This window comes from Perognathus longimembris, chromosome 13, assembly GCF_023159225.1.
Source record: "Perognathus longimembris pacificus isolate PPM17 chromosome 13, ASM2315922v1, whole genome shotgun sequence".
Classification (NCBI taxonomy): domain Eukaryota; kingdom Metazoa; phylum Chordata; class Mammalia; order Rodentia; family Heteromyidae; genus Perognathus; species Perognathus longimembris.
In genome coordinates this window covers 1,867,899-1,895,692 of record NC_063173.1, presented here as the reverse complement: position 1 = coordinate 1,895,692, position 27,794 = coordinate 1,867,899, and the positions used below count along the sequence as shown (strand labels likewise).

At 71.1% G+C, this 27,794-nt stretch overlaps 2 protein-coding genes across 2 annotated transcripts in view; both read right to left on the bottom strand.

Annotated features, from left to right (window-relative positions):
• Positions 1-398: 398 nt before the first annotated feature.
• Myo7a (myosin VIIA) lies at positions 399-26,736 on the bottom strand. The gene is given in 42 exon segments (XM_048360538.1): positions 399-503; positions 805-924; positions 1,299-1,382; positions 2,201-2,317; positions 2,430-2,615; positions 4,273-4,379; positions 4,487-4,574; positions 5,131-5,244; positions 7,000-7,105; positions 7,329-7,484; positions 9,302-9,455; positions 10,342-10,499; positions 10,817-10,941; positions 11,463-11,528; positions 11,530-11,654; positions 12,291-12,460; positions 13,324-13,450; positions 14,600-14,717; positions 15,957-15,976; positions 15,979-16,126; positions 17,153-17,379; positions 17,834-17,909; positions 17,911-18,009; positions 18,320-18,394; positions 18,396-18,440; positions 18,967-19,093; positions 21,576-21,703; positions 22,597-22,645; positions 22,647-22,684; positions 23,024-23,109; positions 23,112-23,202; positions 23,695-23,898; positions 24,224-24,268; positions 24,270-24,344; positions 24,346-24,435; positions 24,858-24,965; positions 25,110-25,290; positions 25,292-25,342; positions 25,752-25,797; positions 25,800-25,834; positions 26,400-26,520; positions 26,655-26,736. Coding segments are annotated over 42 exon segments (4,458 nt in total). The 3' UTR covers positions 399-413.
• Positions 26,737-26,943: 207 nt separating this feature from the next.
• Positions 26,944-27,794, bottom strand: part of Capn5 (calpain 5) — a 39,165-nt gene continuing 38,314 nt past the window's right edge. The window contains 1 exon segment of the mRNA XM_048360537.1: positions 26,944-26,951. Coding sequence (XP_048216494.1) covers positions 26,944-26,951 — 8 coding nt within the window.

Below are 27,794 nucleotides of genomic sequence, written 5' to 3'. Positions count from 1 at the left end.
CCTCGGGTCCCCGTCCCGGCCCCACCCGCCCTCGCCAGCACACACACCACAGGGCCGCGGGGTGAACAGACTTTATGCCCCGGGGCCGGGGAGTCCCGCGGAGCCCCCACCCGCGGCGGCGCCCCAGCCCCTTGGACGCCAGGGCCCCGTGCACACGGCACCCGTGGGGCGGCCCGGCCGCGCTCGCGCCGGCTCGGTCCACTCGGCCCCGCCGTCCAGGGGCCTCACACGGTCAGGTCGGCCGAGTCCCGGGAGGCGTCCGGAGCGCAGGCTGCACCCCGGGAAGCGGCGGCGAGCCGGGACGGCGCGGACGCCGGCACGCTCGGCCCTCGTCCAGGGCCAGGGGACGGGTGTCAGCCCGGCTCCGCGCCCGCGGGGCACGGGGCCTCCCCGGCGGCCCCCCTCCGGCCGAGTCACTTGCCGCTCCGGGCCCCCCGCTGCTTGCTCATGGTCGTGAGCATCTGGCTAATGTAGGAGGTCAGGAGGTCGTCCATCTTGTAGCCCTGGAGGCGGGGTTGGGGCGGGGTCAGACTCACACCCAGGCCCGGAGCTTCCTCCCCGTCCACCCGCACGGCTGACACCGCCCTCCCCGTCCACCCGCACGGCTGAGGCCCCGCCCTCCCCATCCACACAGCTAACACCGCCCTCCCCGTCCACCCGCACAGCTAAGGCCCGCCCTCCCCGTCCACCTGCACGGCTGAGGCCCGCCCTCCCCGTCCACCCGCACAGCCTGAGCGGACCCTGAGCGCCGCACGCCCCCCCCCCCCCCCCCCCCCCGTGGGCTCTGGGGCCGGGCGCGCTCACCAGCGACGTCTCGCAGAGCAGCTTGCTCCCTCGGACCAGGTTCCCGATGGTGATGTGGAAGTAGGTGTTGCCGCTGCTCCAGTTGGAGATCTTGGTGAAGGGGTGCGTGGTCAGGATGTCCTGGGGAGCGGAAGGGCAGGCTGCGGACCCCACACACCCCGGGGCCCCGGCCAGACACAAGGCCGCGGCCCTCGCACCAGAACGCAGCAGGAGGAAGAGGCCGGCCCTGCGCAGGGCTGGGGGGGGGGGCAGGGACTGGGCAGAGAACATGCTAGAAGGAGGAGGACAGCTTGTCGCATCCAAGTTGGTGGGTTTGTGAGTAAATCTAGGCAAGCAGTTTTAATGGAGCAAATGAGGGGCAAAGAAAACCCACCGGGAACCGCAGCCCCGCCTCTGGGGTCTGGCAGTGAGGAGCCCGGAGAGGGGGATTGGGGGGCGGGGGCGGGGGGCGGGGAAGGGCCCCCCGGGAAGGGCCCCCCCCCCCCCCCGCTCACCTTGGTTCTGGGGTCGATGAGGCTCACTCCGTACTTGTTGATGGCGATTAAGAGGATCTCGGGGAAGTTCGGCTCCGTGGTTTGCTAGCAAAGGTGGACACCATCAGACGGAGGAGCCGGGGCAGGACGGGGGGTGGGGGGGGGGAGGGGGGGCAGGCGGGCGTCCCCCAGAGCAGAGGCGTCAACCGGCCTGCTGCCTGCAGCCCGCGCTGCTGGTGGCTCTGCCGCGACTGAGGGCTTCAGCCCTGCCAGGCGCCCAGACGCCCTTCGCCCTGCGTGGGGTTTTCTCTTCGCCTCCCTTGGGGGCCTTGCTGGGCCCGTGGTCTCCGTCCAACATCGCCCATCTTTTGATGTGTTTCTTGACGGGGGGGATGTCGGGGTCTGTCCTGGGCTGGAGCCCGGGCCGGGCACTGTCCCTGGGCTTCTGTGCCCCAGTCCACTGCTCTACCACTTGAGCCACAGCTTCCTCCGCCCCCACCCTGTGGCCTGAGTGTCTGTCTGCAGCTGCCCCCCCATCCAAGCCCGCCAGGGCTTGGGGGCCCCTGCCGCCGGGACCTGACCCGGGGGGCTCCCTAGAAAGAGCAGGTGCCACCCCTTCCTCCTCCCAGCCTCGGCGGGGCCCCATGGGCCGCCTTGGTGAGGGCTTCCACGGTCCAGTCGAGGTTCCCCTTCCGGCCCCTCCCTCCCTCCCTCCCTCCTTCCCTCCCTCCCTCCCTCACCCCTCCCTCCCTCCCTCTGCAGGCTGAGCCCAGACGCAGCGGTATGGAGGCTGAGTGGCTCCCAGCACCCCGCGGGGCAGCTGTCCTCGCCATTCTGGCTTCCCTCAGCCTCGGGAAGGAGTCTCTGTGCTCGGCCCCCCCTCCAGCCCTCCCCCCCCCCCCCCCGTGGACTCCACGGCGTACCTTCACCTCGAAGAAGGCGGAGCCGAAGGTGGGCCACTTGAAGATGAGCTTCAGGAAGGCCAGCTTGGCCTCCTCCTTGGACTTGCCCGCGTGCTTGTTGAAGTAGGCCACGATGGACTGCAAGGAGAGCGGCTCGGGTGGACGCGCCCGCCCGCACCCCGGGGCCCGGCTCCCACGGGCGGGGGGCGCGCGCCACGCCCCCGCCCCCCCGCCCCCCCGGCGCGCGTACCCTCTTCCAGTCGTCGGGCGAGACCTGGCGGATGAGGTCGTGCGGCACGAGCTCGCGGAGCAGCTTGGGGATGCTGGGGAAGAAGGACTTGTCCTCCTCGAACTTGACCCTGTAGATGAGCGCGCCCAGCTGCAGCACCTCCTCCCGCGTGCACTTGTGGTAGCCCCGCAGGTACTTGGGCAGCTCCTGCCGGGAAGAGCGGGGGGGGGGGTGGACGGAGAGGCCTGGGGGAGAGGGGCCACCACTCCCCCCCCACAGCCGGCCACGCCCCTGCCCCCCCTCAAGGCGACGGGGCTCAGGGGGCCCCACGCGGTTCCACGGCCCGCCCCTCGCGGGCTGCACCCCAGAGCCTCCTCCCGCTGCCCTTTGGGGAGCGGCCTCGGCGGCGCCGGCCCACACCCCCAGGGCCCCTGAAGAGGGGGTGCACCAGGCAGGGGCGAGGCCCCTGCAGACCCAGGGGAGCCCAGAGCGTCCCGGGCCATCTCAGGTCTGTTGGAGGGGAAGGGAAACCGAGGCCAGCACACATTGCTCATCAGAGACCCGGGTTAATCCCCCCCCATCCATTTCCCCTCCGCCTTCTCATCCATCCATCCACCCACACCAGCACCCACACCCACCCACGAACGCACGCGGCATTCACCCAGCCACCCCTCCACCCGCTCCGATCCACTAGACCAGCAAACGCTCGCTGAGCACCTCCTTACGAGAAGCCCTTGAAACAGCCACACACATCCTGCTCAGGAAACTTACAGTCTCGGTGCAAAGCTGGGAATGTGGCCTAGTGGTAGAGAGCTCGCCTCATATACATGAAGGCCTGGGTTCGATTCCCCAGCACCACATATACAGAAAATGGCCAGAAGGGGCGCTGTGGCTCAAGTGATAGAGTGCTAGCCTTGAGCAGGAAGAAGCCAGGGACAGTGCTCAGGCCCTGAGTCCAAGCCCCGGGACTGGCCAAAAAAAAACAACCCCAAACAAAACAAAACACCAAAACCAGAGCTTAATAATCCCACCCAACCGCGGCACAGCGCGGCCCTGGAGGGCGCTGTGTGCAGAGCTCAGGTGGCGTGCCCTGATCGGCAGTCCCGACTTCCTCGGAGAAGAGATGCCTGCGAGCCAGCGGGTACAGAGGGATCGGGAGGGCGTTCCACGCAGGACCACTGGCGGCAGACTTCAGACTCTGAAAACACCGACCTGGACCGGGGGTATCAGGTACCAGAGGACCCGAGGATCCCCGTTCAGAGCTCGCCTGAGCAGAGCAAAACCTCGAAACTGCTGGGCGCCGGTGGCTCGCGCCTGTCATCCTAGCTCCTCGGGAGGCTGAGATCGGAGGAGCGTGGTTCAAAGCCAGCCCGGGCAGTATAACGTCCGTGAGACCCTCATCTTCAATTAGCCACCACAAAACCGCAAGTGGGCGCTGTGGCTCCAAGTGGTAGAGCACCAGCCTTGAGCTGAAGAGCTCAGGGGCAGCGCCCAGGCCCTGAGTTCAAGCCCCAACTGATAAAAAACAAAACAAAAACCCCAAAACGCTATCTCCAATTAACCGATAAAAAGCTGAAGGCAGCAGTGTGGGTGACACACCGGCAGTGAGTGAACAAAGCCGAGCCAGAGAGTCGGGCTCTGAGTTCAGCCCCCGTACCGGCACGGAAAGGAAAAGAGGCCCCAGCGCGCGCTTAGGGCTCGACCTCAACAGCCACGGGAGCCACTGGGCGGGTCTGCAAAGCAGGCGGCTGCTCCAGGCAGAGTGGAGACCGGAAACTCGCAGGAAGAACCAACGGTCAAGCCCCTGAGTTCCACAGAGGGGCACAGTGAGGCCCGTAACACATGGCGGCACCGGGCAGCCCACCTGGTAATAGTGGAAGATGGAGTCGGCCATGGGGTCCTTGCCCGGCACCGTGCTGGTCCACAGCTTCTTCATGAAGAACACCTGGTAGGTGAGTGACGGCACAATTCCTGCGGCACGGGGCGGGGGTCAGGCGCGGGGCCGGCAGGGACACCCACGGCCCTCCCAGCCCGGCCCCACCCCCGGGCCCCGGGCCAGCCCGGACCCCGGTCCTCACCATCCTTGACGGGCCGCGCTTTCTTGATCCAGTCTGTGAGGTGACGCACAAAGTCGAAGAAGAAATCGTTCTCGGGGACACTGATGACCTAGCGGGGACACGGGCATCGCGGTCCGTTCGTCAGGTGCACGGGGAGAAATTCACGGTGACAGCTGTGCCCAGCGGATTCCCACCGTTCTCCCCCCCCACGCTCCCTTCTCCCTGCCCCCCCTCTCCTAAAACAACCTCAACCGCTCCTCCTGTCCTGTTCTCATACATGCCGGAAACAGGTTTATTTCTTTATTTGTTGCCAGTCCCGGGGCGTGGACTCAGGGCCTGAGCACTGTCCCTGGCTTCTTTTTGCTCAAGGCTAGCACTCTGCCACTTGAGCCACAGCGCCACCTCTGGCCTTTTCTATTGATGTGGTGCTGGGGAATCAAGCCCAGGGCTTCCTGCATGCAAGGCGAGCCTGCACCCTGCCCAGAGGGCAGCTTTTAGTGTAGTGGAAAGAGAAGGTACAGGGTTCTGAGGAGGACGTGAGCAGTCAGGCATTACACACACACACACACACACACACACACACACACACACCCCTGCTCCTGTGGCCTTAGCAAGTCTCCAAGAGACAAGATAGAGAGCTGCTGGGTGGGCGGCCCGTGTCTCACCTTGTCTGCGATCTTGACAAAGAGGCTGAACCCGTCAGAGGACTTGAGCAGCAGCCGGGTGGCAATGTTCTGGCAGAAGTCCTTGGCCTTGGTACTAGACTCCACCTCAAAGGCCTGGGGGTAAAAATGGGGCGCTTACTCAGTTCCTGCAGGGCTTTCCTGGGGCCAGGTCCTGCCCGGCCTTTCCATCTAAGCCTCTCTCCCCTCAGCACCCCTGAACCCCAGGAATAGAGCTGAACAAGGCATCGAAGGAGAAGCGAGCGCTTACGCGGCTATGCTCTCATCTCGTCCTTCCTGACCCAGGCAGGACGCGGCCCCCGCCTGGCTGGCGAGCAAGAGAGATGGCAGGGACCGGGGGCCTCCGGCCTGGGGTGGGGAGGAGGAGAGGCTGGGAAAGCAGGGACCGGGGGCCTCCGGCCTGGGGTGGGGAGGAGGAGAGGCTGGGAAAGCAGGGACCGGGGGCCTCCGGCCTGGGGTGGGGAGGAGGAGAGGCTGGGAAAGCAGGGACCGGGGGCCTCCGGTCTGGGGTGGGGAGGAGGAGAGGCTGGGAAAGCAGGGACCGGGGGCCTCCGGTCTGGGGTGGGGAGGAGGAGAGGCTGGGAAAGCAGGGACCGGGGGCCTCCGGACTGGGGTGGGGAGGAGGAGAGGCTGGGAAAGCAAACCCCAAGGCGGGAGGGAAGAGCAGTCTGGGTGTAGGGGTAGAAAAGAAGTTAAGAATCTGGTGGTGTTCAGATAGCTGGGGAGGGAAGGAGGGATATGGCTTTATCAGAGAGGAAAGATTAGGAAGGATTCTAGCAGGTTCTCCGTGCTTGCAACCGGAATTCTATGGTGGCACTTTTAAGTAACTAGTGTGAGAAACTCTTTTTTTTCCACTCCTGAGCCTTGAACCCAGGGCCTGAGCACTGTCCCTGGCTTCTCTTTGCTCAAGGCTAGCACTCTGCCACCTGAGCCACAGCGCCACTTCTGGCCATTTTCTGTATCTGTGGTGCTGGGGAATCGAACCCAGGGCCTCATGTATACGAGGCGAGCACTCTACCACTAGGCCACATCCCCAGCCCTAGTGTGAGAAACTCTTCCAACTAGAAGTGTAGGAGTTTCCCTCCAGGTCATCCGAATGAGGTGCTTTAGGGAGATGGGGAGGCGTAGGAACCCCAAGACGGCCCGCCTCCCACCTCGGGACCTGAGGACCACAGCCAGCTGGGTGAGGAGAGAGGGACGGCCTGGGGGTTCTCTCTGCAGGCAAGCGGCTCAGGGAAATGGGGCGGCCTGGCGCCCGGATGGGGAGTGGGGCGGCCTGGCGCCCGGATGGGGAGTGGGGCGGCCTGGCGCCCGGATGGGGAGTGGGGCGGCCTGGCGCCCGGATGGGGAGTGGGGAGGCCTGGCGCCCGGATGGGGAGTGGGGAGGCCTGGCGCCCAGATGGGGAGTGGGGCGGCCTGGCGCCCGGATGGGGAGTGGGGCGGCCTGGCGCCCGGATGGGGAGTGGGGAGGCCTGGCGCCCGGATGGGGAGTGGGGAGGCCTGGCGCCCGGATGGGGGTCACGCAGGCCTGGCGCCCGGATGGGGGGTCACGCAGGCCTGGCGCCCGGATGGGGGTCACGCAGGCCTGGTGTCCACACAGAGACGGGGCAGGGAAGTGACGCCCGCAGGGCGCCCCGGCGGCTCCTCTTCAGCGGAGGTGCGGATGGGTGGCGGGGTCTCGACGCGGAGGCTAGGCCGGCCATCGGGACGGCAGGGCCCCCGCCAGCCAGGTGTGGGAGCTTCCCACTGAGCCCCGGCTCGCCAAGGGACGGACAGGAGGGGGTGGGGGTGGGGGGCCCTGCAGGCACGCGTGGCAGCCGGAGCCCCGCCGTCGGGCCGGGGGGCCCTCACCTCGTCCGAGTCGTCGGGGAAGTAGACCTTGTGGAAGATCTGGGTGGTCTTGTGCTGGATGGCCTCCACCTCCACCAGGTGCGGCGGGTACTTCCGGGACCCGTTCCTGAGGGCGGGCGGGGGGAGGCGAGGCTGGGGGGCACGCCCGGGCCCCGCCTCCCGCCCTACCCCGCTCGGGAGGACGCGGCGCCCGCGCCCAGGCCGGCGGGGGAGGCCGGGGGACGCAGAGCCGCCCCGCCGCGCCGGCCTCCCCCGCCAAGCGAGGCCCGGGGAGCCCCCGGGGAGGGCCGGGCGCCCCGACGGCGCCCCCCGAGGGCCGCGGCCCGCACCTCAGGGCCTTCTGCAGCCGCTGCAGGCAGTCGAGGGCCAGCGGCGCGTGCTTGCGGGACTGCAGGAAGCGCTGCACGTGCGGCAGGAGGACGCCGCTGGGCGGGAAGAGGCCGGTGCACAGCCACAGCAGCTCCCAGCCGCGCTCCTCGCTGTACCTGCGGGGGGGGGGGGCGTCAGGAGGAACCCGGAGCCCCCGGGGCCACGCGGAGTCAGCCCACGCACCCGGACCCCGTCCATGCGGAGTCCACGCAGAGTCAGCCCACGCGCCCAAGCCCCGTCCACGCGGAGTCAGCCCACGCGCCCGGGCCCCGTCCACGCGGAGTCAGCCCACGCGCCCAGGCCCCATCCACGCGGAGTCCACGTACCCAGGCCCCGTCCACGCGGAGTCAGCCCACGCGCCCGGACCCCGTCCATGCGGAGTCCACGCGGAGTCAGCCCACGCGCCCGGGCCCCGTCCACGCGGAGTCAGCCCACGCGCCCGGGCCCCGTCCACGCGGAGTCAGCCCACGCGCCCGGGCCCCGTCCACGCGGAGTCAGCCCACGCGCCCGGGCCCGTCCACGCGGAGTCCACGCGGAGTCAGCCCACGCACCCGGACCCCGTCCATGCGGAGTCCACGCAGAGTCAGCCCACGCGCCCAAGCCCCGTCCACGCGGAGTCAGCCCACGCGCCCGGGCCCCGTCCACGCGGAGTCAGCCCACGCGCCCAGGCCCCATCCACGCGGAGTCCACGTACCCAGGCCCCGTCCACGCGGAGTCAGCCCACGCGCCCGGACCCCGTCCATGCGGAGTCCACGCGGAGTCAGCCCACGCGCCCGGGCCCCGTCCACGCGGAGTCAGTCCACACGCCCGGGCCCCGTCCACGCGGAGTCAGCCCACGCGCCCGGGCCCCGTCCACGCGGAGTCAGTCCATGTGCCCAGGCCCCGTCCATGCGGAGTCCACGCGGAGTCAGTCCACGCGCCCGGGCCCCGTCCACGCGGAGTCAGCCCACGCGCCCGGGCCCCGTCCACGCGGAGTCAGTCCATGTGCCCAGGCCCCGTCCATGCGGAGTCCACGCGGAGTCAGTCCACGCGCCCAGGCCCCATCCACGCGGAGTCCACGTGCCCAGGCCCCGTCCACACGGAGTCAGCCCACGCGCCCGGACCCCGTCCATGCGGAGTCCACGCGGAGTCAGCCCACGCGCCCAGGCCCCGTCCACGCGGAGTCCACGTGCCCAGGCCCCATCCACGCGGAGTCAGTCCACGCGCCCGGGCCCCGTCCACGCGGAGTCAGTCCACGCGCCCGGGCCCCGTCCACGCGGAGTCAGCCCACGCGCCCAGGCCGGAATGAAAAGCCATGGCTCTGGGCACTGGTCAGCTCCGCTGCGGCTCGGTGTGGTCTACACGGCGGCAGAGCTCGGCCTGCGGTGCCGTGAGCTGCACCGGGGAGGCAGCCTCTGGACTTCCTGCGCTCCTCCCTGGGGCTCCAGCCCGGCCAGGGGGGAAGGTGGAGCACGGAGAGCTCCTCGGAGGAGGTGTGAGAGGAGCCAGCACGCGGATGTGTGTGAGATGCGGCGTGTGCGGAGGAGGAGGGGCTGAGCCACGCGGACGGCACGGGCTCCCCGGGCTCCGCAGGCCCCGCCTGCCTTCCCGCCCCGGCGGCGGCCAGCCCCGCAGGGAAAAGCGGACGCCGCGGGGCCCAACGTCCCGGGCCGAGCCCAGGCGCCATGTCAACCGCCGCCAGCCAGCCCCGCCCCGCCGCCCAGCCCGCGGGCTCCGTGCCCCGGGACGCCGGGGCCGGGAGGGCGTCGAAGGCGGCGTCACGGGGTCGCGAGCAGCAGCGGGAGTTGCCGGGACTGCGGGCCTGGGAGGGGCTGGAGGGCCGCTCGGCGGACGGGGGGCCTCGGGCCTCGGGAGGCCACCGAGGGCCGGGGCAGCCCCCCCCCCCCCCCGTGTGGGCAAGCGCGCGGGAGGGTGACCCCCGACCGCCACTCACCTGATGTGGTTGTCCGTCAGCTGCTTCAGGATCTGCACGTAGGTCTCGTCTTTGAGGGGCTCGGCCTTCAGGGGCCCCTCGAAGATCTGGTCCGTGAGCTCGTTGACGGAGCGCGTCCTCTTGGAGGGGTAGTCGCCCATGTACTTGAGCACGGGTGGCGCTCGTCAAGGCAAGCCCGGAGTCCGAGTGAGGACGCGGGTGGGGGGGCCCGCGGGCCAGGGCTACGCGCCCGGGCGGCCGAGCGGGCACGGCCCGCTTCCCTCCCCCCCCGTCCTGACTCCCAGATCGCCACGCCCACGGTGCCCGCCTCCCAGATCGCCACGCCCACGGTGCCCGCCTCCCAGATCGCCACGCCCACGGTGCCCGCCTCCCAGATCGCCACGCCCACGGTGCCCGCCTCCCAGATCGCCACGCCCACGGTGCCCGCCTCCCAGATCGCCATGCCCACGGTGCCCGCCTCCCAGATCGCCACGCCCACGGTGCCCGCCCCGCCGGGGGCTGCTGCTCGGGGGTGGCGTCCTTGCTGCCGCCGCGTGTCTGTGCGTGTGTGCAGACGGTTACTGGGGCTCGAACTCAGCGCCCGAGGCCCGCCCCTTAGCCCTGTCGTTCCCAGCCGGCCCCTCTCCACGTCCAGCTTCCTGACGGCTGCGGGGCTTCCAACCATCACCCCAGCTCTCAGTCTCCTGAAGAACGAGGGTGGCAGAGCGCAGTCGCCACGCCCAGATCTGCCCTAGCTTCCCAGTGGGGCCTGCGCGCCTCTCCCCAGCGTCCCGCGTCTGTCCCGCGTCTGCCCCCCAGAGGCGGTGACGCACGTCAGGCCCGCCGCGCAGCCCCCGGGCCTGGGTACGGGCCGAGACGGGCTCTCGCCGGCGCCTCCTCTCTGTGCTGCCTCCATGCTGCCTCCCCAGGCCGCCCCCCCTCCCCTCCCCCCCCACCGTGCCCCTCCGAGCTGGCTCAGGCCCTCGTGGCGCGGGCCGCTGGGAGGAAGGAGGTGTCCGGGTGGGAGCCGAGCCCCGCGCCCCCAGACCCCATGAGGATATCAATGAAGGCCAGGCAGGCCTCCTGGGACAGCTCCTCGCTGCCCAGAATCTTCTTGAGCAGCGCCTGCTTGAGCGGCTCCCGCGAGTGGCTCCACAGCCGGTCCTTGCCGCGGGCCTTGGACACCATGACGCGGCTCAGCGTGTGCTTGGGCGGGGGTCTGCCGGGACACGGGAGTCGTCGGCGCTGCCCGGGCCACAGGCCAGGCCCGTGGTGGCCGGGGGGGGGGTGGAGGGGGAAGGCTGTCTCTTCCTGCCCTGCCTTCCAGCTACCTCTGCCCTACAGCCCAGCCCTGCGCACTGGGCACCAGGGCAGCCCATCTTCCCGCCCAGGTGCCCACCAAGACCTCGAGGGCTGCAGACAGAGGGGGTGCCAGGCCCAGAACCTGGCTGTGCGGGGGGGGGACCCCCAGAGGCTCATCCTGGGGTTGCCCCTGGCACATCCGGTGCCCTCCACACGTCCCCACACGACGGTCACCTGAAGTAGTCGTAAGAGAATTCCTCCAGGGTGTAGGGCTTGGTCCGCACCTCGGGCTGGGCCGTCCGCAGCTGCAGGAGCCGGATGATGTCTTGCCTCTCATCGGGGGTCATGGTGACCAGGGCCTGGGGGCCGAGACGTCGGGGGCTCAGGACAGCTGTCCGCGGGGGTCCCTGAGGGCTACCTAAGAAGGCCAGCGCCCTCACAGAGCCTTTCCTGACTTGGGGTGTTTTCTTCCTGAGCCCCCGCATGCTGAGATCTAAACTGCTGGGCGTGCCAGCCTGGCTCAGCCCACCGGGAGGACGGCACTGGAGGAAGGGTGTTCCCTCCAGAATTGGGTCTTGAGGTGCCCTCACATTTCAGGCCATGCAAGATGACAGCCCTCCCCAGGCGTCCGCCCCGTCCCTGCCCCTGGTCGGCGGCTGGTCTGGCTCCTCGTCTAAGCCCCTGGTCCTCCGAGGGAAGTCTGGCGGCTGCCCGTATTTCAGGCCTATGTTCCCCGAAGACTCCTGGGACGGCTCCAGAGGAGCTGCGGAGCGCGGGTTGATCACCACCGGCCCTCCACGGCATCTCGCAAGCACGAGCGGAGGACCGAGAGCGGGGTCCCAGGGAGCCACCCGCCCCCCGCCTCCACCGGGCCACCTACCACGATCTCCCGCGGTGGCTTGGCGACCGTGGGCATGACGTACACGCAGTCGGTGGGGAAGTCCCCCCCGCTGCTTGGTCCGCTCGTTGATGCCATTGGCCCAGCCAGAGGTCATGACCTGTTCCCCCGTGTCCTGGTCCAGGATGATGAGGTCTCCCTTGGCGAAGCTGAGGAAGCCCGAGTCCTCGCCGGCTACCGGGGCGCGCGGGGCAGAGGGGAGGACCGGGTCAGAGCAGCTCCATTCGGGATGATGAGCTGCAGGCCGCTACTGTCCACCCGCCGCCCAGACAGTGTCACGGCAGAGGGCGCCGCTCCTGCCCAAACACCTTCCCTCGCGCCCCACTGCCTTCCGCAAAAACCTCACGCGCCGGGGCCCGTTGGGCGCTGACCTCCCGGACTCCGCCCTTGCCCCATCTCAATCAAACCAAACCGTTTGCGGTTGAGACGCGGCGGCTTTCTGCTGCCCCTAGGCCGGCTTCTCGCCGTGTCTGCCTCGCCCTCCGCCCGCCCTGCCTGTCTCCTCCCTGGACCCCAGGCCGCGTGGAGGCCTCTTCTGGGGCTCCGTCAGCCTCGGGGCTTCCCTGGCCACGGTCACATCAGGGCGTGGGCAGCCGGGAGGGGGGGGCCCTTCCCACGCAGCCGCCACGGCGAGGGAAACCCGGGGGAGGGCCTGGCTCTCACTTCGATGGCGGTGGGAAGGCGGGGAGGGGGCAGATGGGCTTCCCGTGGGGTCTGGAGGAACGGGCGGCGGGGCACCCGCGGCCTCGAGGGCTGGCTCCCGGAGCAGGCTCTGCCCGACGCCCCGGGACCCTTGTGGCAGCCACTCACCGGGGTTGGGGTTGTCCTGCAGGGCCACCACGTACTTAGACCTCTTCCGCAGCCCCTCCAGGAAGGTGACCACCAGGTCGCGGATGTCCTCCGCGTTGTTGGACGTGAAGGTGTACTCATCCCCCTTGATGGTGGCCAGCGTGAAGCTGGAGGCCATCAGCTTTGCTCCCCTACAGGACCAACACGGAGAACAGAGCCCCAGGGAGGTCAGCCCCGCCTGGCCCGGATCCGAGCAGCCCAGCGAGAGCGAGACGCGGCACTCCCTGAAGGAGACCAAGGCCAGCCAGTCAGAGCTGCCCAGCGGAGCCAGGGCCGTTCCAGGCCACGCCCCGCTGCTTCCCGGGGGGCGTGGCCCCGCCAGGGCTGGGCGTGGCCTACCCAAGACCCGCCCTGGCCCACCCTGGCCCGGCCCCCGGCCCTGCCCCGGCCCCGCCCCCATCCCAGGCCACGCTCCACTGCTCCCAGGGGGGCAGGGCCCCGCCAGGGCTGGGCGTGGCCCACCCAAGGCCCGCCCTGGTCCACCCTGGCCCGGCCCCCAGCCCCGCCCCCCGTCCCAGGCCACGCCCCGCTGCTCCCAGGGGTCAGGGCCCCGCCAGGGCTGGGCGTGGCCCACTCAAGGCCCGCCCAAGGCCCACCCTGGCCCGGCCCCGCCCCCTGCCCAGGCCACGCCCCACTGCTCCCAGGGGGGCGCGGCCCCGCCAGGGCTGGGCGTGGCCCACCCAAGGCCCACCCTGGCCTGGCCCCCGGCCCCGCCCCTGCCCTAGGCCACGCCCCACTGCTCTCAGTGGGGCAGGGCCCCGCCAGGGTTGAGCGTGGCCCAGCCAAGGCCCGCCCAAGGCCCACCCTGGCCCGGCCTCCCGGCCTGGCCCCCTGGCCCCGCCCCCGGCCCCGCCCCCAGCCCCGCCCCCGGCCCAGCCATTCCTAGCTAAGTCCTAGGTGCTCTGCTCACCAGGGCTGCGCCCGGCCTGTGCCCCCCCCCCCGTTCCCTCCCCCGCCCGCCTCCCCGTCAGCGGCGTCCCCTCGGCCCCGTCACCTGCTGCTGGACACAGCCATGATCTCTGGGAAGGACAGCTCCAGAAGGACCTGCTCCTGCTCGTCCACGAAGTACACGCCCGTCCAGTTGACCGCCACAATGACGTCGTTCTTGGGGAGGCTGGGGCCTGGGACGGGGCAGGGGCGCTGACCGAGGCCGCCCCCCCCTTGCCCCCCGCCCTCCCAGCCCTTGGGACTGCGAGGGGGCGGCTGGCCTGCTTTCCAGTTCACGAGTAAGGAAACCGAGGCCCGGTAGGGCCGCCCTGCAAGCCACACGTGGCGGGCAGAGCGAACGGGCCGGAGAGGGCGCGGGTCCCCTCCCTGCCGCCCGTCTTTGTCCAGCTCCGGACAGATCCCTGCCCCGCGGGAAGGGGGGCGGGGAAGGTTGGACGGCTAAGCCCCTGGGCTCCCCGCTGCCCTCCTGGGGCGACTCGGAGGAGCCCCGCGACAGCGGCCGAGCCCGTGGCCCGGGCCGGAGGACGCGGCCACCGGAGCCGCGCTTGCTCTGAGCTGCAGAGAGACGGCCCGGCAGAACCCCTCCACCCAGGCCCGGGCCGTGCTGCTCTACACGCACGCGCGCACGCTCGCGCTCACGCATACACGCACGCTCAGCACACGCTCACGCACCATGCGCACACACGCTCACGCACACGCGCATGCTCACACACACGCGCACACTCACGCTCACGCACAAGCTCACGCTCACGCGCACGCTCACGCACACGCACACACGCACGCACACACTCACACACACACACACGCTCATGCACACGCTCACGCTCACGCACGCCGAAGCTGCCTTAATGGTCCCAATCCTCATCCTGTCCGCCTGGTGTACGCTGGCACCTCCAGGCGCTCCAGTCCCTACCCGGGTCACCGCGAGGCTGAGCGGACCCCGAGCCCCCGCGGGCCCCCCCACTGGCAGTGAGCGGACCCTGAGCCCCCCGCAGGCCTCCCGCAGGCGGTGAGCAGACCCTGAGCCCCCCGCAGGCCTCCCGCAGGCGGTGAGTGGACCCCGAGCCCCCCGCCCCCTCCCCCTGCAGGCGGTGAGCGGACCCCGAGCCCCCTGCAGGCCTCCCGCAGGCGGTGAGCGGACCCCGAGCCCCCCCCCGCCGGCGGTGAGCGGACCCCGAGCCCCCCGCAGGCCTCCCGCAGGCGGTGAGCAGACCCCGAGCCCCACCCCCGCCGGCGGTGAGCGGACCCCGAGCCCCCCGCCCCCCCCCCCGCAGGCGGTGAGCCCCGGCGCCCGCGTGGAGAGGCGCTGCCGGGCGGCCTACCCGAGAGCTTGTAGGCTTCGTAGAACCTGGAGAAGAGCAAGGGCCACTTGAAGCGGGCGTAGTTGACCACATCCTCCTTGACCTTCTGGGCGTCGGTCCTCCTCTGCGCATAAATCCCCTGGAGGGGACGAAGCAGGACAGAGGGCGATGATGCGCGAGCTCCGCAGCACAGACGCACCCCGCTGCCGGCCCGGGGGGCCCTAAAACCCACCCGCCATCTCATTTTATCCAGGCGCGGCCAGGGAGCCCCCGAGGAGCTGTCCACTGGGCACCTTCAATGCAGCGGCAGTAGGAAAGCTGGGGGTCCGAGCGGGGGCAGGTGGGGGCCCGGAGGCCAGGTGCGGGGGGGCTGGGCAGTGGCGGTGCGTGAGCTGCAGGGACGGGGAGACGATGGACACGAGGCGTGGGAAGCCGGGCCCGGGCTGCGGGCCACACCGCGTGACACCCTGGCCCGGAGGACGGAGAGCTAGGGCGCAGTGAGCGGGGCGAGAGGGGCGGAGCCGCGGCAGCCCGCCGGGAGGCAGCCTGGACCGGCTCAGCAGGTGCACGGGGGCCGAGGAAGAGCGGAGGGCTGGGGCCGAGGTCATGGAGGCCCCGGCAGCCCCCACGCGAGGACACACCCACTGTGACACGGCAGGGGTCACAGGGGGTGTGAGGGCCCTGGGCTCCTCTCTCAGTGCCCTTCCCGTCCCCACTGGGTGATCTGGCTCTCCCGGGTGCCCCCTTAGTCCCGGCAGGAACGGCCGCTCTCCTCTAGCCACGACCGAGGACTCTGCACAGCTGTCTGACGGTGACTGTACCCAGAGCCCCCAGCGGGAAGGAGGCCCGCAGCTCCCCTAAGAAAAAGGGGCGAGCCAGGGGCGGGCTGAGAGCTGAGGATCGCGGTTCAAAGCCAGCCTGGGCAGGAAAGCCTGCGAGACTCTTATCTCCAAGGAACCACCAGAAAACTGGAAGAGGAGCTGTGACTACAGTGGTAGAGCGCCAGCCGTGAGCACAGAGGCTCAGGGCTGCAACCAGGCCCTGAGTTCAAGCCTCACACAGAAAGGAAGGAAGGAAGGAAGGGAGGGAGGGAGGGGAGAGGGGCACTTCCTGAAGTCCCTCTAGCACCCCCGAGGGGTGGTGACCCGTCAGCAGCTAGTGCTAGGTCAGGAGAGATCACCCGGATAGTTGTGGCCTCGGGACTCGGCTTGATCCGTGTCCCCAGTAACAAGCTCAGAACAGGCAACGAGGGGCACACCGGAGCCGGCAGCCATGGCGGAGGAATGACCGCTGGAGTCCCGTTCCTCAGCCTCCTCGCGGACAGACAGACGGGACGTGGGTCCTTGCCCCCCCCCCGGCCCCCTCCGAGCCTCCGTACCTTCTTGTGGGCGGCAATGCGAGCTGGGCCCACTTCTCGAGCGTCTTCAGGGGCGTGATCTCACGGTCGGGGATGTAGGTGGGCACCAGGTTCAGGAGCCGCTCCAGGATCATCTCAGAGCCATAGTCCACGAAGTACTGCTGGGAGGCCAGCTCGGCCAGGTCATCCTCCTGGAGGAAGAAGGGGCGGCTCCGGTCACACAGTGGCCGGCGCCCAGGACTGTCTCCTGGGCCCGGGAACCGTGGCCCACAGGACGGACTGGCCCTGAGCTCGCCCCCACTCGCGGCGGGCCTCCAATCTGCTCGGAACACCAGGGGCGCCTCAAGAGCGAGGCCACAGGCTTGCTCTCGCCCCGCCCCTTAGCGGACGGAGCCACCGCCTGGACGCAGCCTAGCCAGGCACCGCTCCTTGGCTCTGCACAGCCGCCGGCGTGGCCGTCATGGCCCCCACGGCTCTTGGGGCCTTGAAGGCAGCAGGTATGACGTCCCAGTGAGTCTGGAGCGGCTGCGGTGGCTATCCTAACGGCGCCACGGATCACCGCCTGGACTGTCATCGCTCCCATAACCAACGTCGCCATCACCGTGGCCACCATGTAAATGCCACCGTCCTTCAGGTAGCGACGGCTCGTGCCTGCAATCCTACCTCCCCAGGAGGCTGAGAGCTGAGGACGCAGGCTGGAAGCCAGCCCAAGGAGAAAGGGGTCTGCGAAGCTCTCATCTTCCATGAGTCAGACACAACCGGACATGGAGGTCTGGCTCAAGCGGTACAGTGCCAGCCTTGAGCAAAAAAAATAATCCAAGCAAGAGTGCAAAGCTCCTGCCAGGCCCTGGCGGCTCCCGCCTGTCATCCTAGCTACTCGGGAGGCTGACAGCCGAGGGTCACGGTGTGGAGCCAGCCCAGGCGGGAAAGGCTGTGGGACTTCAATCAACCAGGAAACCGGAAGTGGAGCTGTGGCGCAACGTGGCAGGGTGCTCGCCTTGAGCACAGAACCTCAGGGACAGCGCCCAGGCCCCGAGTTCAAGCTCTACAGCCAACCACCACCACCACCACAGGAAGTGCAAACCCGAGCTCAAGCCCAGAACTCACACACACACACACACACGCACCGGATAATCAAGACAAACGACGGTCACGCCATCATCATCGCTGTCGCCATCGATCGCCACCAGAACCAGAGCCACCCCGGCCCCGCTCACCTTCTCGCAGCGGTACTCCCCGAACTTGACCCCGCGCACCACCTGCTGGTAGATGAGGTTGGTGGCCACGTTGTCGTCCGAGGGGCTGTGCCAGGGGGTGAAGACCTCCTTGCGGAAGAACAGCCGCCACGGGGCGTTGCGCTCCTGGGCGCCCTGCTCCTTGGCGTACTGCTCGCACTGGGAGACGGCGTCCATGACGTGGTCGCTGCCGCTGCCCAGCGAGGACACCTGCGCGCGTGGGAGAGGGAGCCGGGTGGGAGGGCGGCCGCGCCCCGGGGCGGGGGGAGGGCTCCGAGAGGCCACCCACCCACCCACCCACCCACCGGTCACCAGAGGGAGACCCAAGGCACGAGGGAGGTGGGGCCTCGTCCCGGGGCCCCACGCGCCACCTTCCCCGCCTCCGTGGCGGGCAGGGGGAGGCGGGACTCCCCGTTGCCTAGCGCAACGTCCTTTGTGAATCTTCCGGACAAACCGGCACCAACAGCACGGGGGTCTTTCCGTAACAAACACCCCAGGTACACGACGCCCAAGCCAGGGAGCCCCAGATCCGGCTCAGCGGGAGACGCCGGCACTCCCCAGCGGGGGGCGCTCCCCCCCCCCCCCGCCGGCCCGCGCCCCAGGTCCGATTCCCACGGGGGCGGGGGAGCAGCGGGGGCAGCGCCCGGCTCGCAGGCCCCGCACCCTTATCGAACAGGGCGATGTAGAGGGAGAAGCCGAAGCGGTCCTTGAGGGAGATCTTGTCGGCCAGCGCGTTGCAACAGCTCCCGGGCCGTGGTGGCCGAGTCCGTCAGGAGCGTCTTGGTGGTCCCGTCCATGAACGTCACCGGCAGCATGATGGGCTTCTTGGACTTGGTGGCCTGCGCACGGCCACGGTCCGTGGGCTCGCCGTCGCCGGAATCCGGCTCCCCGCCCCCTGGGCTGGGGCCGGCATGGACCCCCAGCCCCCCCAGCGCCGCCCGGCCCGGGGGTGGGGGGGTAAGCACGATCGCCCCACGCGGCTGGTGGGACCCCCTCACCGAGCCGCTTTAGCACGAGGCCAGCGGAAGGGACCGGGGACCCGCTGGGCTCTCCCTCCCAGGGGGTTCAGAGCTGAGGGCGGTGCCCACCACAGCCTCGCACGGCGGGGGACAGTCCCGGGCACCGGAGCACCGCGGGGGGGGGGCTGACCTGCAGCTCGAGCCAGCTGGGCGGCTGCGTCCGCGTCCCGTTGACGAAGGTCCTCCGCAGCCGCTCCTCGCAGTAACGGGGCGTAGCCCGGCGGCCCCCCGTGGATGAAGTTCCGCAGGTACTGCCCGCGAGGGACCAAGGACGCGGCCTGGCCTCGCTGCGCCTCCACCGCCCGGGCCTGACAGCAGCACCCCCCCCCCCCCCGACGGCACCCACCCTCGAGACACCCCCCCCTCCCAAGAAGACCCCCCCACCCCCTCCTCCCCAGACACGGCTCCCGTGGCTCCGTGGCAAAGGCGCACGATCCGGCCCTGTCTGCTCTCAGCCACATCTTCTGCCCGCCCGTACCTTTCCTCCTTCTCTAGAGCAACTGCTTCCGCCTCTGGGCCCGGCCTGGACCCCCCCCCCCCCGCCCCCCGGCTTCCTCCACCCTGGTAGCCCCAACCAGGGCCGAGGCCCAGGACATAGTCCTTGTCATCGAACCTCAGCAGAGTGAGCTGAAGGGGAAACAGAGTCAGGCACCGCACAGCTGGGCAGGTGTGGCCGAGCCCGAGGGGACGGGGGGTAGGGCCTCCTCCTCTGCCGTCTCCCCTAAATGCGGGAGCAGGGCCCTCAGCACCCATTCCCAGCCCGCGCGCCTCTCCTACCTTGACAAACTTCTCGGAGGGGGCGAAGCAGCCCACGCAGAGAGACACGAGGATCCAGCCGCGGGCGTAGCTGCTCTTGGAGGGGTTGTGGGTGAGCTGCTTGCTGATCTGGCAGTAGATCTCATCCCTACACGGGAGGGGCGGCGCCGCCCAGGGTCACCCCGGCCCCCCCTCCCGGAGCGGACGGCCCTCGCGGGCTCCCGCCCACCCCGCCACGGGGGAGTCAGGAGAAGACCGTGCTCGGGGCAGCCGCTGAGCCGCTGAGCCGGCCTCCGCTCCGGAGCCGGGCCCTCCTCCTCCTTTCCCCACCGAGGCCGGAACCACAGCCACGGCCGCCACGCTGACCCCCGGGACCAGCCGCGCCCTGGGGCCGCGGGGGCCCGAGCCGGCGAACGTTCACCCCACCCACCGCCCGGGCCGCGGGGGCCGCTTTGACCGACGGCAGCTGGGGGGGGACAGTGTGCAGGGCTGGAACCTCCCCCTGCCTCCAAATGTGAGCGTGGCTTGTGTCACGTGAGTAGGGAGGTGAGGACCAAGGACGGGGCACGCCAGCCCCTTCCGCCCGTCCGTGACGGCACCCGGTCGGCGGGAGGCCGGGCCTTCCCCTTGGCGGCTCCCCCTCCCAGCTTGCACCACTCAGAGCCGGTGACGGGCCCAGGTCCACGCGCACGAGCCTGGCCGGCGACCCCAGTACCGCGTGACGCAGAGCCACTGTAGATATCCAGAGGGGAGGAAAGCCGACGCCCAGGGCAAACGCGCGTCCTCCGCGCGGACCGAGGGTAACACGAGCGACACCCCGCCCCTGCTCGGCGCCGGACGCCGGCCTGACTGGGCTCACGGAAGCCCTCGAGCCACCTACACCCGCCTGCTGACTGCGCGCGGGACGGGGCTCCCCGTCTACACCCGCCTGCTGACTGCACCGGGACGGGGCTCCCGTCTACACCCGCCTGCTGACTGTGTGATCTGGACAGGACAGGGCTCCCCGTCTACGCCCGCCTGCTGACTGTGTGATCTGGACAGGGCTCCCCGTCTACAACCCGCCTGATGACTGTGTGATCTGGACAGGACAGGGCTCCCCGTCTACACCCGCCTGCTGACTGTGTGATCTGGACAGGACAGGGCTCCCCGTCTACACCCGCCTGCTGACTGTGTGGTCTGGACAGGACAGGGCTCCCCGTCTACACCCGCCTGCTGACTGTGTGATCTGGACAGGGCTCCCCGTCTACACCCGCCTGCTGACTGTGTGATCTGGACAGGGCTCCCCGTCTACACCCGCCTGCTGACTACGCACGGGACCGGGCTCCCTGTCTACACCCGCCCTGCTGACTACGCGCGGGACCGGGCTCCCCGTCTACACCCGCCTGCTGACTGCGCGCGGGACGGGGCTCCCCGTCTACACCCGCCTGCTGACTGCGCGCGGACGGGGCTCCCCGTCTACACCCGCCTGCTGACTGTGCGATCTGGACAGGGCTCCCTGTCTACACCCGCCTGCTGACTGTGTGATCTGGACAGGGCTCCCCGTCTACACCCGCCTGCTGACTGTGCGCAGGACCGGGCCTCCCGTCAGCTTCGGTGTGACGGGAGGGCAGTGTCTGGCTGTCTTCCCTTCTCGGCAGGGGTGGCGGCATGTGACCCGGGAGGAAGGCAGGCGAGTGGGACTCCGGCGAGTCCCTTCCCAGCTCCGGCCCCTTCCTCCCTGAGGGGCACGGGGTCCCCGCAGCCCATGGGGCTCCCAGCCAGCCTCCGGAGGCCCTCCCCCTCCCCCAGCCAGCCAGAGACAGGGGGGGGCTTTCACGGCTCCTGGTGGCTCCCGGGTGGGTCTCCCCCACCTCCCCAGCACCCAGAGGTCGTGGGGCGGCTGGGGAGGGAGGGCGGGGGCCCCGGCTCCTGGCCCACAGGGAAGCCGGTCGGGGTCCCGGAGCTGCCATTCACCACGGCTTACCCCCCCCCCCCGGCTGCAGGGTCCCATTCCATCACACACCTCTCATCTGCTCCCCTGGGGGGGGGCACAGTCCTCCCCTACTTCCCCCCACCCATGAGGAAAACGAGGCCCGAGAAGAGCAACGGATAGAGCCAGCCAGCAGGAGAGGCCCACACGGGAGCACTGGCGACGGTGCCTCCGCCCCCCAGGCCCTGCCAGCGGACGCGGATAACCCGGGGGGACACTGCCCGCGCCCCGGCACTGACCGCAGGGCTGCCCCCCCGCCCACGCCCCGGCCCCTGCCCGCGCCCCGGCCCACACCCCCTGCCCACACCACGCCCCGCCGCGCCCCGGCCCCGCCCACGCCCCGGCCCACAACCCCTGCCCACACCACGTCCCGCCCACGCCCCGGCCCCCGGCCCACACCCCCTGCCCACACCACGCCCCGCCCACGCCCCGGCCCCGCCCTCGCCCCGGCACTGACCACAGGGCTGCCCCCCCGCCCTGCCCCCCCCCCGCCCTCGCCCCGGCACTGACCGCAGGGCTGCCCCCCGCCCTGCCCCCCCCCGCCCTGCCCCCCCCGCCCTCGCCCCGGCACTGACCGCAGGGCTGCCCCCCCCCGCCCTCGCCCCGGCACTGACCGCAGGGCTGGCCCCCGCCCTGCCCCCGCCCTCGCCCCGGCACTGACCGCAGGGCTGGCCGCAGGATGCCGTTGCCGATGATGAAGTGCAGCTTCTCCAGGTTGGAGGTGGGCCGGTCCTCCAGCATGCTGTTGCCCTGGACCGTGGATTCCCCGTCGTGCAGCCTCTTGGTCACCTGGGACGGAGGGCCGGGCGTGAGGAGGGCAGGTGAAGCGGTGTGCCCCCCCCCAGAGGGCGGAAAGCCAAGAAGCGGGCGGGAGCGCCGCCCCGTGCCCCGCTCCGCGCGACCAGATGTCGGGCCGAGAACCGGTGCCCGGTGCCTCCGCGTGGAGGAGCCCAGGTGGACACCGCCCCCCCCCCTCCTCGCTTAGCCCAGGACGGGGGAGGGCGGCTCCGAAGGCAGCTCCGGGCAGGCACAGATTGAGATGGAGTCTGGCGGGCTGGGCTGCCCTTCCGTTGGAACGCCCTCCTCTCTGCGGGCTCGGGCCGCCTCCCGCCCCAAGTGTGCGCCGAGGCGGCCGCTGCCGGCTCCTCGTCTTTGTCTGAGGCCAGGAAGCCCAGCCGGAGGTTCGGCGAGTGGGCGCCGCTCACGCGCCCAGCGTTCGAGTGCCCGGACCGCACGGGGTGCGCGAGACCCCTCGGAGCCCGCCTCTAGACGGGCGGCCCGCCGTCCGCCCCACGTTTAGTCGGCCTTCCAGAGAGAGGCTCGACGTCCACCCTCCGCTCCGTGTCTGCCGTGCCGCCGGTCCACGGCAGAGAAGAATCTCAAGATTGGACTGCCCACACCGGCCCTCGACCCTGGAGTCCCGGACCTCAGCCTTCTGAGTAGCGAGGGTTTACGAGGCCCGCGGCCTCCGCCTCCACCAACCCTTTGAATGTGGGAGCCGACCTCGGGAGCAAACGGCACCGTGCGGGGCTCGCCACGCGGGGTCCGGGCCCCCTCCACGCTCCGGGGAGCCCCAGCCCCGGCCCGGCTTCCCCTCTGCCCCGCCTCCAGGGACAGGGGGGCCCCCGCCCCTGCAGCCCCTCGCTCCCCCCGTGCTTCCTCCCCCCCCCCCCGCACCTCACCTCCTCCGTGAGCTTGGACTTCTTCTTCAAGGTCAGGTGCACCAGCTGTGCGGATGCTGCTCTTCTTCAGGCCCTCGGGAGGCTGCGTCTGCGAGGCCCACGCGGGCCGCGGGCAGTGGGTGAGGCCGAGGCGAAGCAAGACCCCCGACGGCGGAGCCGCGCCCCGAGACTTCCGGGCGCCCCCCACGCGGCCCTCTCCACCAGAGGGGGGAGGGGAGGGAATCCCAGCCGCCGCCCCTGCTCCCCCCCCCCCGGCCCCCGGCTTGCGGGGCTGATGCCCCGCAGCACGGCCAGTGGGCTCTGGGGGCGGCCCGCCTGGGCAGAGGAGGGTGGGGGGCCGGGTCCCGGGGTGCTCTTCTTCCCGCGGAGGACCCCAGGCTCGGCATTCCGCGCCCCCTTCCCCGCGGAGCTCGGGGGGGGGGCTCACCCTCGCCCTCCACCCCTGCAGGGCCTGCAGCTCCCGCTTGTAGGTCTTCTTGCCCAGGGTCTCGTAGATCTTGGTCATCACGGGATCTTCTCGCTGCCGTCGCTCATGGCCGTGTGGTACTTGGGCTCCGGGAGGTCCCCCATGAAGCGGAGGATGGTGATCCACACCGCCAGCGCGGCTGGGGAACGGGGGGGGGGGGGGGGCGGGGGGCGGGGGGGCGCCCGTCAGAAAGCCGGCGCCGCCGGGAACGAGGCTGAGGCGGGAGGGAGGGTCGCAGCTGGAGGCCGGCTCAGGGAGAGAAAGGGGGGGCCCCTCTGACCTCCAGTGAACGACAGAGAGCCGGGGCTGGAGCTCAGGCAGAGCACTGGACTTGAAGGAAAAAGCTAAGGGCCAGGGCCCAGGCCCTGAGTTCAAAGCCCCAGCAACGGCACGACAAAGGGGAGGGGGGGAGGGGGGGGAGGGAGGGAGGGAGGGGGGGAGGGAGGGAGGGAGGGAGGGGAGAAGGAAAGAGAGAGAGGGAGAGGCGGGGAGGGAGGGAGGAGGGTGGAGGGGAGGAGCCGGCCGGGCGCTCTGGCTGAGGACCGCAGTCAGCCTGGGCCCCCATCCGCCCCGCCCCAGCCCGCCGCCCGCCCCGTCCGCCCCGTCCGCCCCGCCCGCCGCGGGCCGCTCACCAGCTGGTCGCCCTCGTCGTCGTGGAAGAGCAGCGGCTGCTTGAGGGGCCGCCGCGTGTACGCGTGCGTGGTGGTGCCCTGGAAGTAGGTGGCCGCGAACTTGGCGAACTTGTACTCGGAGAGGTCCTCCTCGTCCTCGTCGGGCAGCGGCAGCGCGCCGTCCACGTCCTCCGCCTCCAGCTCCCGCCGCCCGCGCTCCAGGTCCTGAGGGGCACGCGCAGCTCCGCCACCGCCCGCCCGCCCGCCCGCGGGGCAGGCGGGGGGGGGGGGGCGGACGGGGGCGGGGCCTGGCGGGGGGCGGGGCCTGGCGGGGGCGGGGCCGGGGCCAGACCGGGCCGGTGCGGGGGGCGGGGCCGGGGGCGGGCGGGGGGCGGGCGGGGGCGGGGGCCGTGGGCGGGGCCGGAGCGGGGGGCGGGGCCGGCGGGGCCAGGCCTGGCGGGGGCTGTGGCCCTGGCCCGCTCCTCCCGGGCTCCCTGCGGGGTGGGGGCGGGGGGGCAGGGCTCCCCCGCGCGCGGGCGGGGCGCGGTACCTCGAAGCCGCGGGGCGCCTGGCCCTCCTGGCCCGGCAGGCCCCCCCGAGCCGCCCAGGAAGCCGAACATCCTGTCCACCATGTCGGCGTGGTTGACGGGCTCGCGGCGCGCGCGCTCCCGCCTGCTCCAGCAGCTCCTTCTTGCGCCGTGCCTCCTCCTTCTCCCGCAGCGCGCGCGCCGCGTCCTCCCGCGCCAGCTGCGCCAGGCGCTCCTGCGGGCGGGGACGCGGGAGGGGGCGCGGGCCGGTCAGCCCCGGGAGCCCGGGAGGGGGGGCGCGGGCCGGTCAGCCCCGGAGCCCGGGAGAGGGGCGCGGGCCGGTCAGCCCCCGGGAGCCCGAGAGGGGGGCGCGGGCCGGTCAGCCCCCTGGGGAGCCCGGGAGGGGGGGCGCGGGCCGGTCAGCCCCGGGAGCCCGGGAGGGGGGCGCGGGCCGGTCAGCCCCGGGAGCCCGGGAGGGGGGCGCGGGCCGGTCAGCCCCCGGGGAGCCCGGGAGGGGGGCGCGGGCCGGTCAGCCCTGGGGAGCCGGGAGGGGGGCGCGGGCCGGTCAGCCCCCGGAGCCCGGGAGGGGGCGCGGGGCCGGTCAGCCCCCGGAGCCCCGCGGCCCGACCCCAACCGGCGGCCCCGGGCCCGGCTCACCTGGTGCTTGCGCTCCGCCTCCTCCTTGGCCCTCTTGGCGCTCATCTCCTTCCGCAGCTTCTCCTCCTCCGCCAGCCGCAGCTTCTCGGCCTCCAGGCGCCGCCGGTACTGAGGACGGGGCAGCCGGTGGACGCGCGCGCGCGTCACCCGCGAGGCCCCGCTGTCCCCCACCCCGCCCGGCCGGTCCCGGCTTTGCGAGTCCCCCCCACCCCGGGAGTCCGTCGCGCCCACGCCGCACACCCCGGGGCTCACCTCGGCGCGGAGGCGGCGGTGCAGCCTGCGGGCGATCATGCCCCTGGCGTAGGCCTGCACGGTGATGGCGGCCCACAGGCGGTGGCGGAAGGCCTTGCGGACCAGGTAGGCTCGGCAGCGGGCCTGCAGCCCGATGATGCGGCCGCGCGCCAGGCGGTACCGCGCGTGCAGCCTCCGGGAGCCTGCAGGCCTGCAGCCGCAGGAAGCCCGCGCGCATCTGCGGGGACGGCCCGCTCAGGCTCGGGACGCGCGCACCGGGGCCCTCCCGCCGCCCCGCGCCCCGGGCCCACTCGGACGGGCGACCCCGCCCTCAAGGGGGGGCCCGGGGGACATGCGTCGCCAGCCGGAAGCTGTCACCGCCCGGGCCCCTTCCTGGGCGGTGGACGCCGCAGCCGGGGGCGCCGTGGAAGCCCGCAGGACCTGGCCACGCCCAGCCCCTCCCCGGTCTCTAAGAGCCCCAAGGTGCTCACGACCCCCCCACAAAGACACACACACGGTGCGGAGCGCGGTGGGAAGAGTCACCAGGACTAGACCTGGACTGCGGTCGGAGGGAGGTTAGGAGCGGTTAGGACGCAGCCCAGGGCCACCAAGTCCTGTGCTAGGCAGCGGGTTGGGGTTCAGAGGCCTGGGGGGGGGGCTCACAGCTCATAGTTCCTCCTGCAGGTGTGGCCCCGCCAGTGCCTCTGATCAGCGTGGCGGCGCTCTTCAGCTTCAGGAAGTTGGACCTGAAACGGCAGCGGTGATGGGGGGGGGGGGTCCCCAGGCCCCGCCGGGCACCGGGTGGGAAGCCTGGATCGGGACGGCACGCGGAGCCCCGGGTCCCCGACCTCCCGGCCCGGGCAAGGCGGAGACCTGACTTCGCCTCAACACCCCCATCTGGGAAGTGAGTAGGGAAGGCGGGAGGGGCGCGAGGACTGCGGGGGGGGGGGGGGTGGGCTTTCGTGGCGTCCCAGTGAGGCTCTAGAATTGGCCTTGCCCGTCGCGAACTGCCACGAGCCGAGCAGGTCCTCCAGGCACAATCCAAGGCCCGGTTATCGTTTATAGACTCTCGGGGCTCCCTCTCTGGGGACTCCCATCAGCATCTGAGGTGAGCAGAGCGTCCGTGGGGGTCACGTGGACGCGGGGGACAGAGTGCAGCGCCTGCCGGGGCCGCGCCGTACCGTGTCTGTGGCCTGCGTGTTTGCGGAGACCACGCGGGCTTGACCCGCGTGCGCACGTTTCTGTGCGTGTGTGCGTCACAGGTGAGCGTGGTTCCCTCTGGTGTCCCGGGAGAGCGGGAGGGAGACACACCTGTCCTTGAAGCCCCGGATGACCTTCTGGAGGAGGACGACCCTGTCGGTGATGGCCTTCTCCCGCTCCACCTCCAGCAGCATGTCGTGCTGATCCTGAAAGGCAGAGTCCGGAGCGGCCGCTGGCTCCGCCGCTCACCTTCCTCAGAGCGCCGGGCCCGGACGCAGTGACTCTGCACAACCACCAGAGCCCCAGACGGGACCGGGGGGCCGGCAGCACCCCGTCTCACCGACGGGTGAAGGGTCGGCCACAAACCCACTGCAGCTTCCCGGAGGGCCGTCTCTGCCCAGGCCACGCACGGTGCGACGTCCTGGGGACCCTGGCCGGCCACTGTCATGTCTCGCTGCAACCCTGGCCGCAGATTCCTCACCAGGGGTCTCCTGGCCGCTGGCACTCCCCCATCCATCTCCTCCCTCCTAGATGGACCCTCCAAAACAAACTGAGCGGACCCCGTGAGCGACACCGCCCTGGCGCTCTGGTCCAGCCCGTTGGCGCCTCCAGCCTCGTCCCTACCTCGCCCTCACTCGAGAGGATGCTATCTTACTCATCCATCTGTAGACGGGAATGGGGGTGCACTGTGGGAGGGGGGGGGGCGCCTGCCAGGCCCCACCTGCCGGGCGGCGAGTCTCACGGGTTCCACACGTCCTCAGAGTCTCACGGGTTCCACGCGTCCTCAGAGTCTCCACGGGTTCCACGCGTCCTCACAGTCTCACGGGTTCCACACATCCTCAGAGTCTCACGGGTTCCACACGTCCTCAGAGTCTCACGGGTTCCACACGTCCTCAGAGTCTCACGGGTTCCACACGTTCTCACGGGTTCCACGCGTCCTCAGAGTCTCACGGGTCCACGCGTCCTCAGAGTCTCACGGGTTCCACGCGCCCTCAGAGTCTCACGGTTCCAACGCGCCCTCAGAGTCTCACGGGTTCCACGCGCCCTCAGAGTCTCACGGGTTCCACGCGCCCTCAGAGTCTCACGGGTTCCACGCGCCCTCAGAGTCTCACGGTTCCACGCGCCCTCAGAGTCTCAACGGGTTCACGCGCCTCAGAAGTCTCCACGGGTTCCACGCGCCCTCAGAGTCTCACGGGTTCCACGCGCCCTCAGAGTCCTCACGGGTTCCACGCGCCCTCAGAGTCTCACGGGTTCCACGCGCCCTCAGAGTCTCACGGGTTCCACGCGCCCTCAGAGTCTCACGGGTTCCACGCGCCCCCTCAGAGTCTCACGGGTTCCACGCGTCCTCACAGTCTCACGGGTTCCACGCGTCTTCACAGTCTCACGGGTTCCCGCGTCCTCACAGTCTCACGGGTTCCACGCGTCCTCAGAGTCTCACGGGTTCCACAAGTTCTCACGGGTTCCACGCGCCCTCACAGTCTCACGGGTTCCACGCGCCCTCAGAGT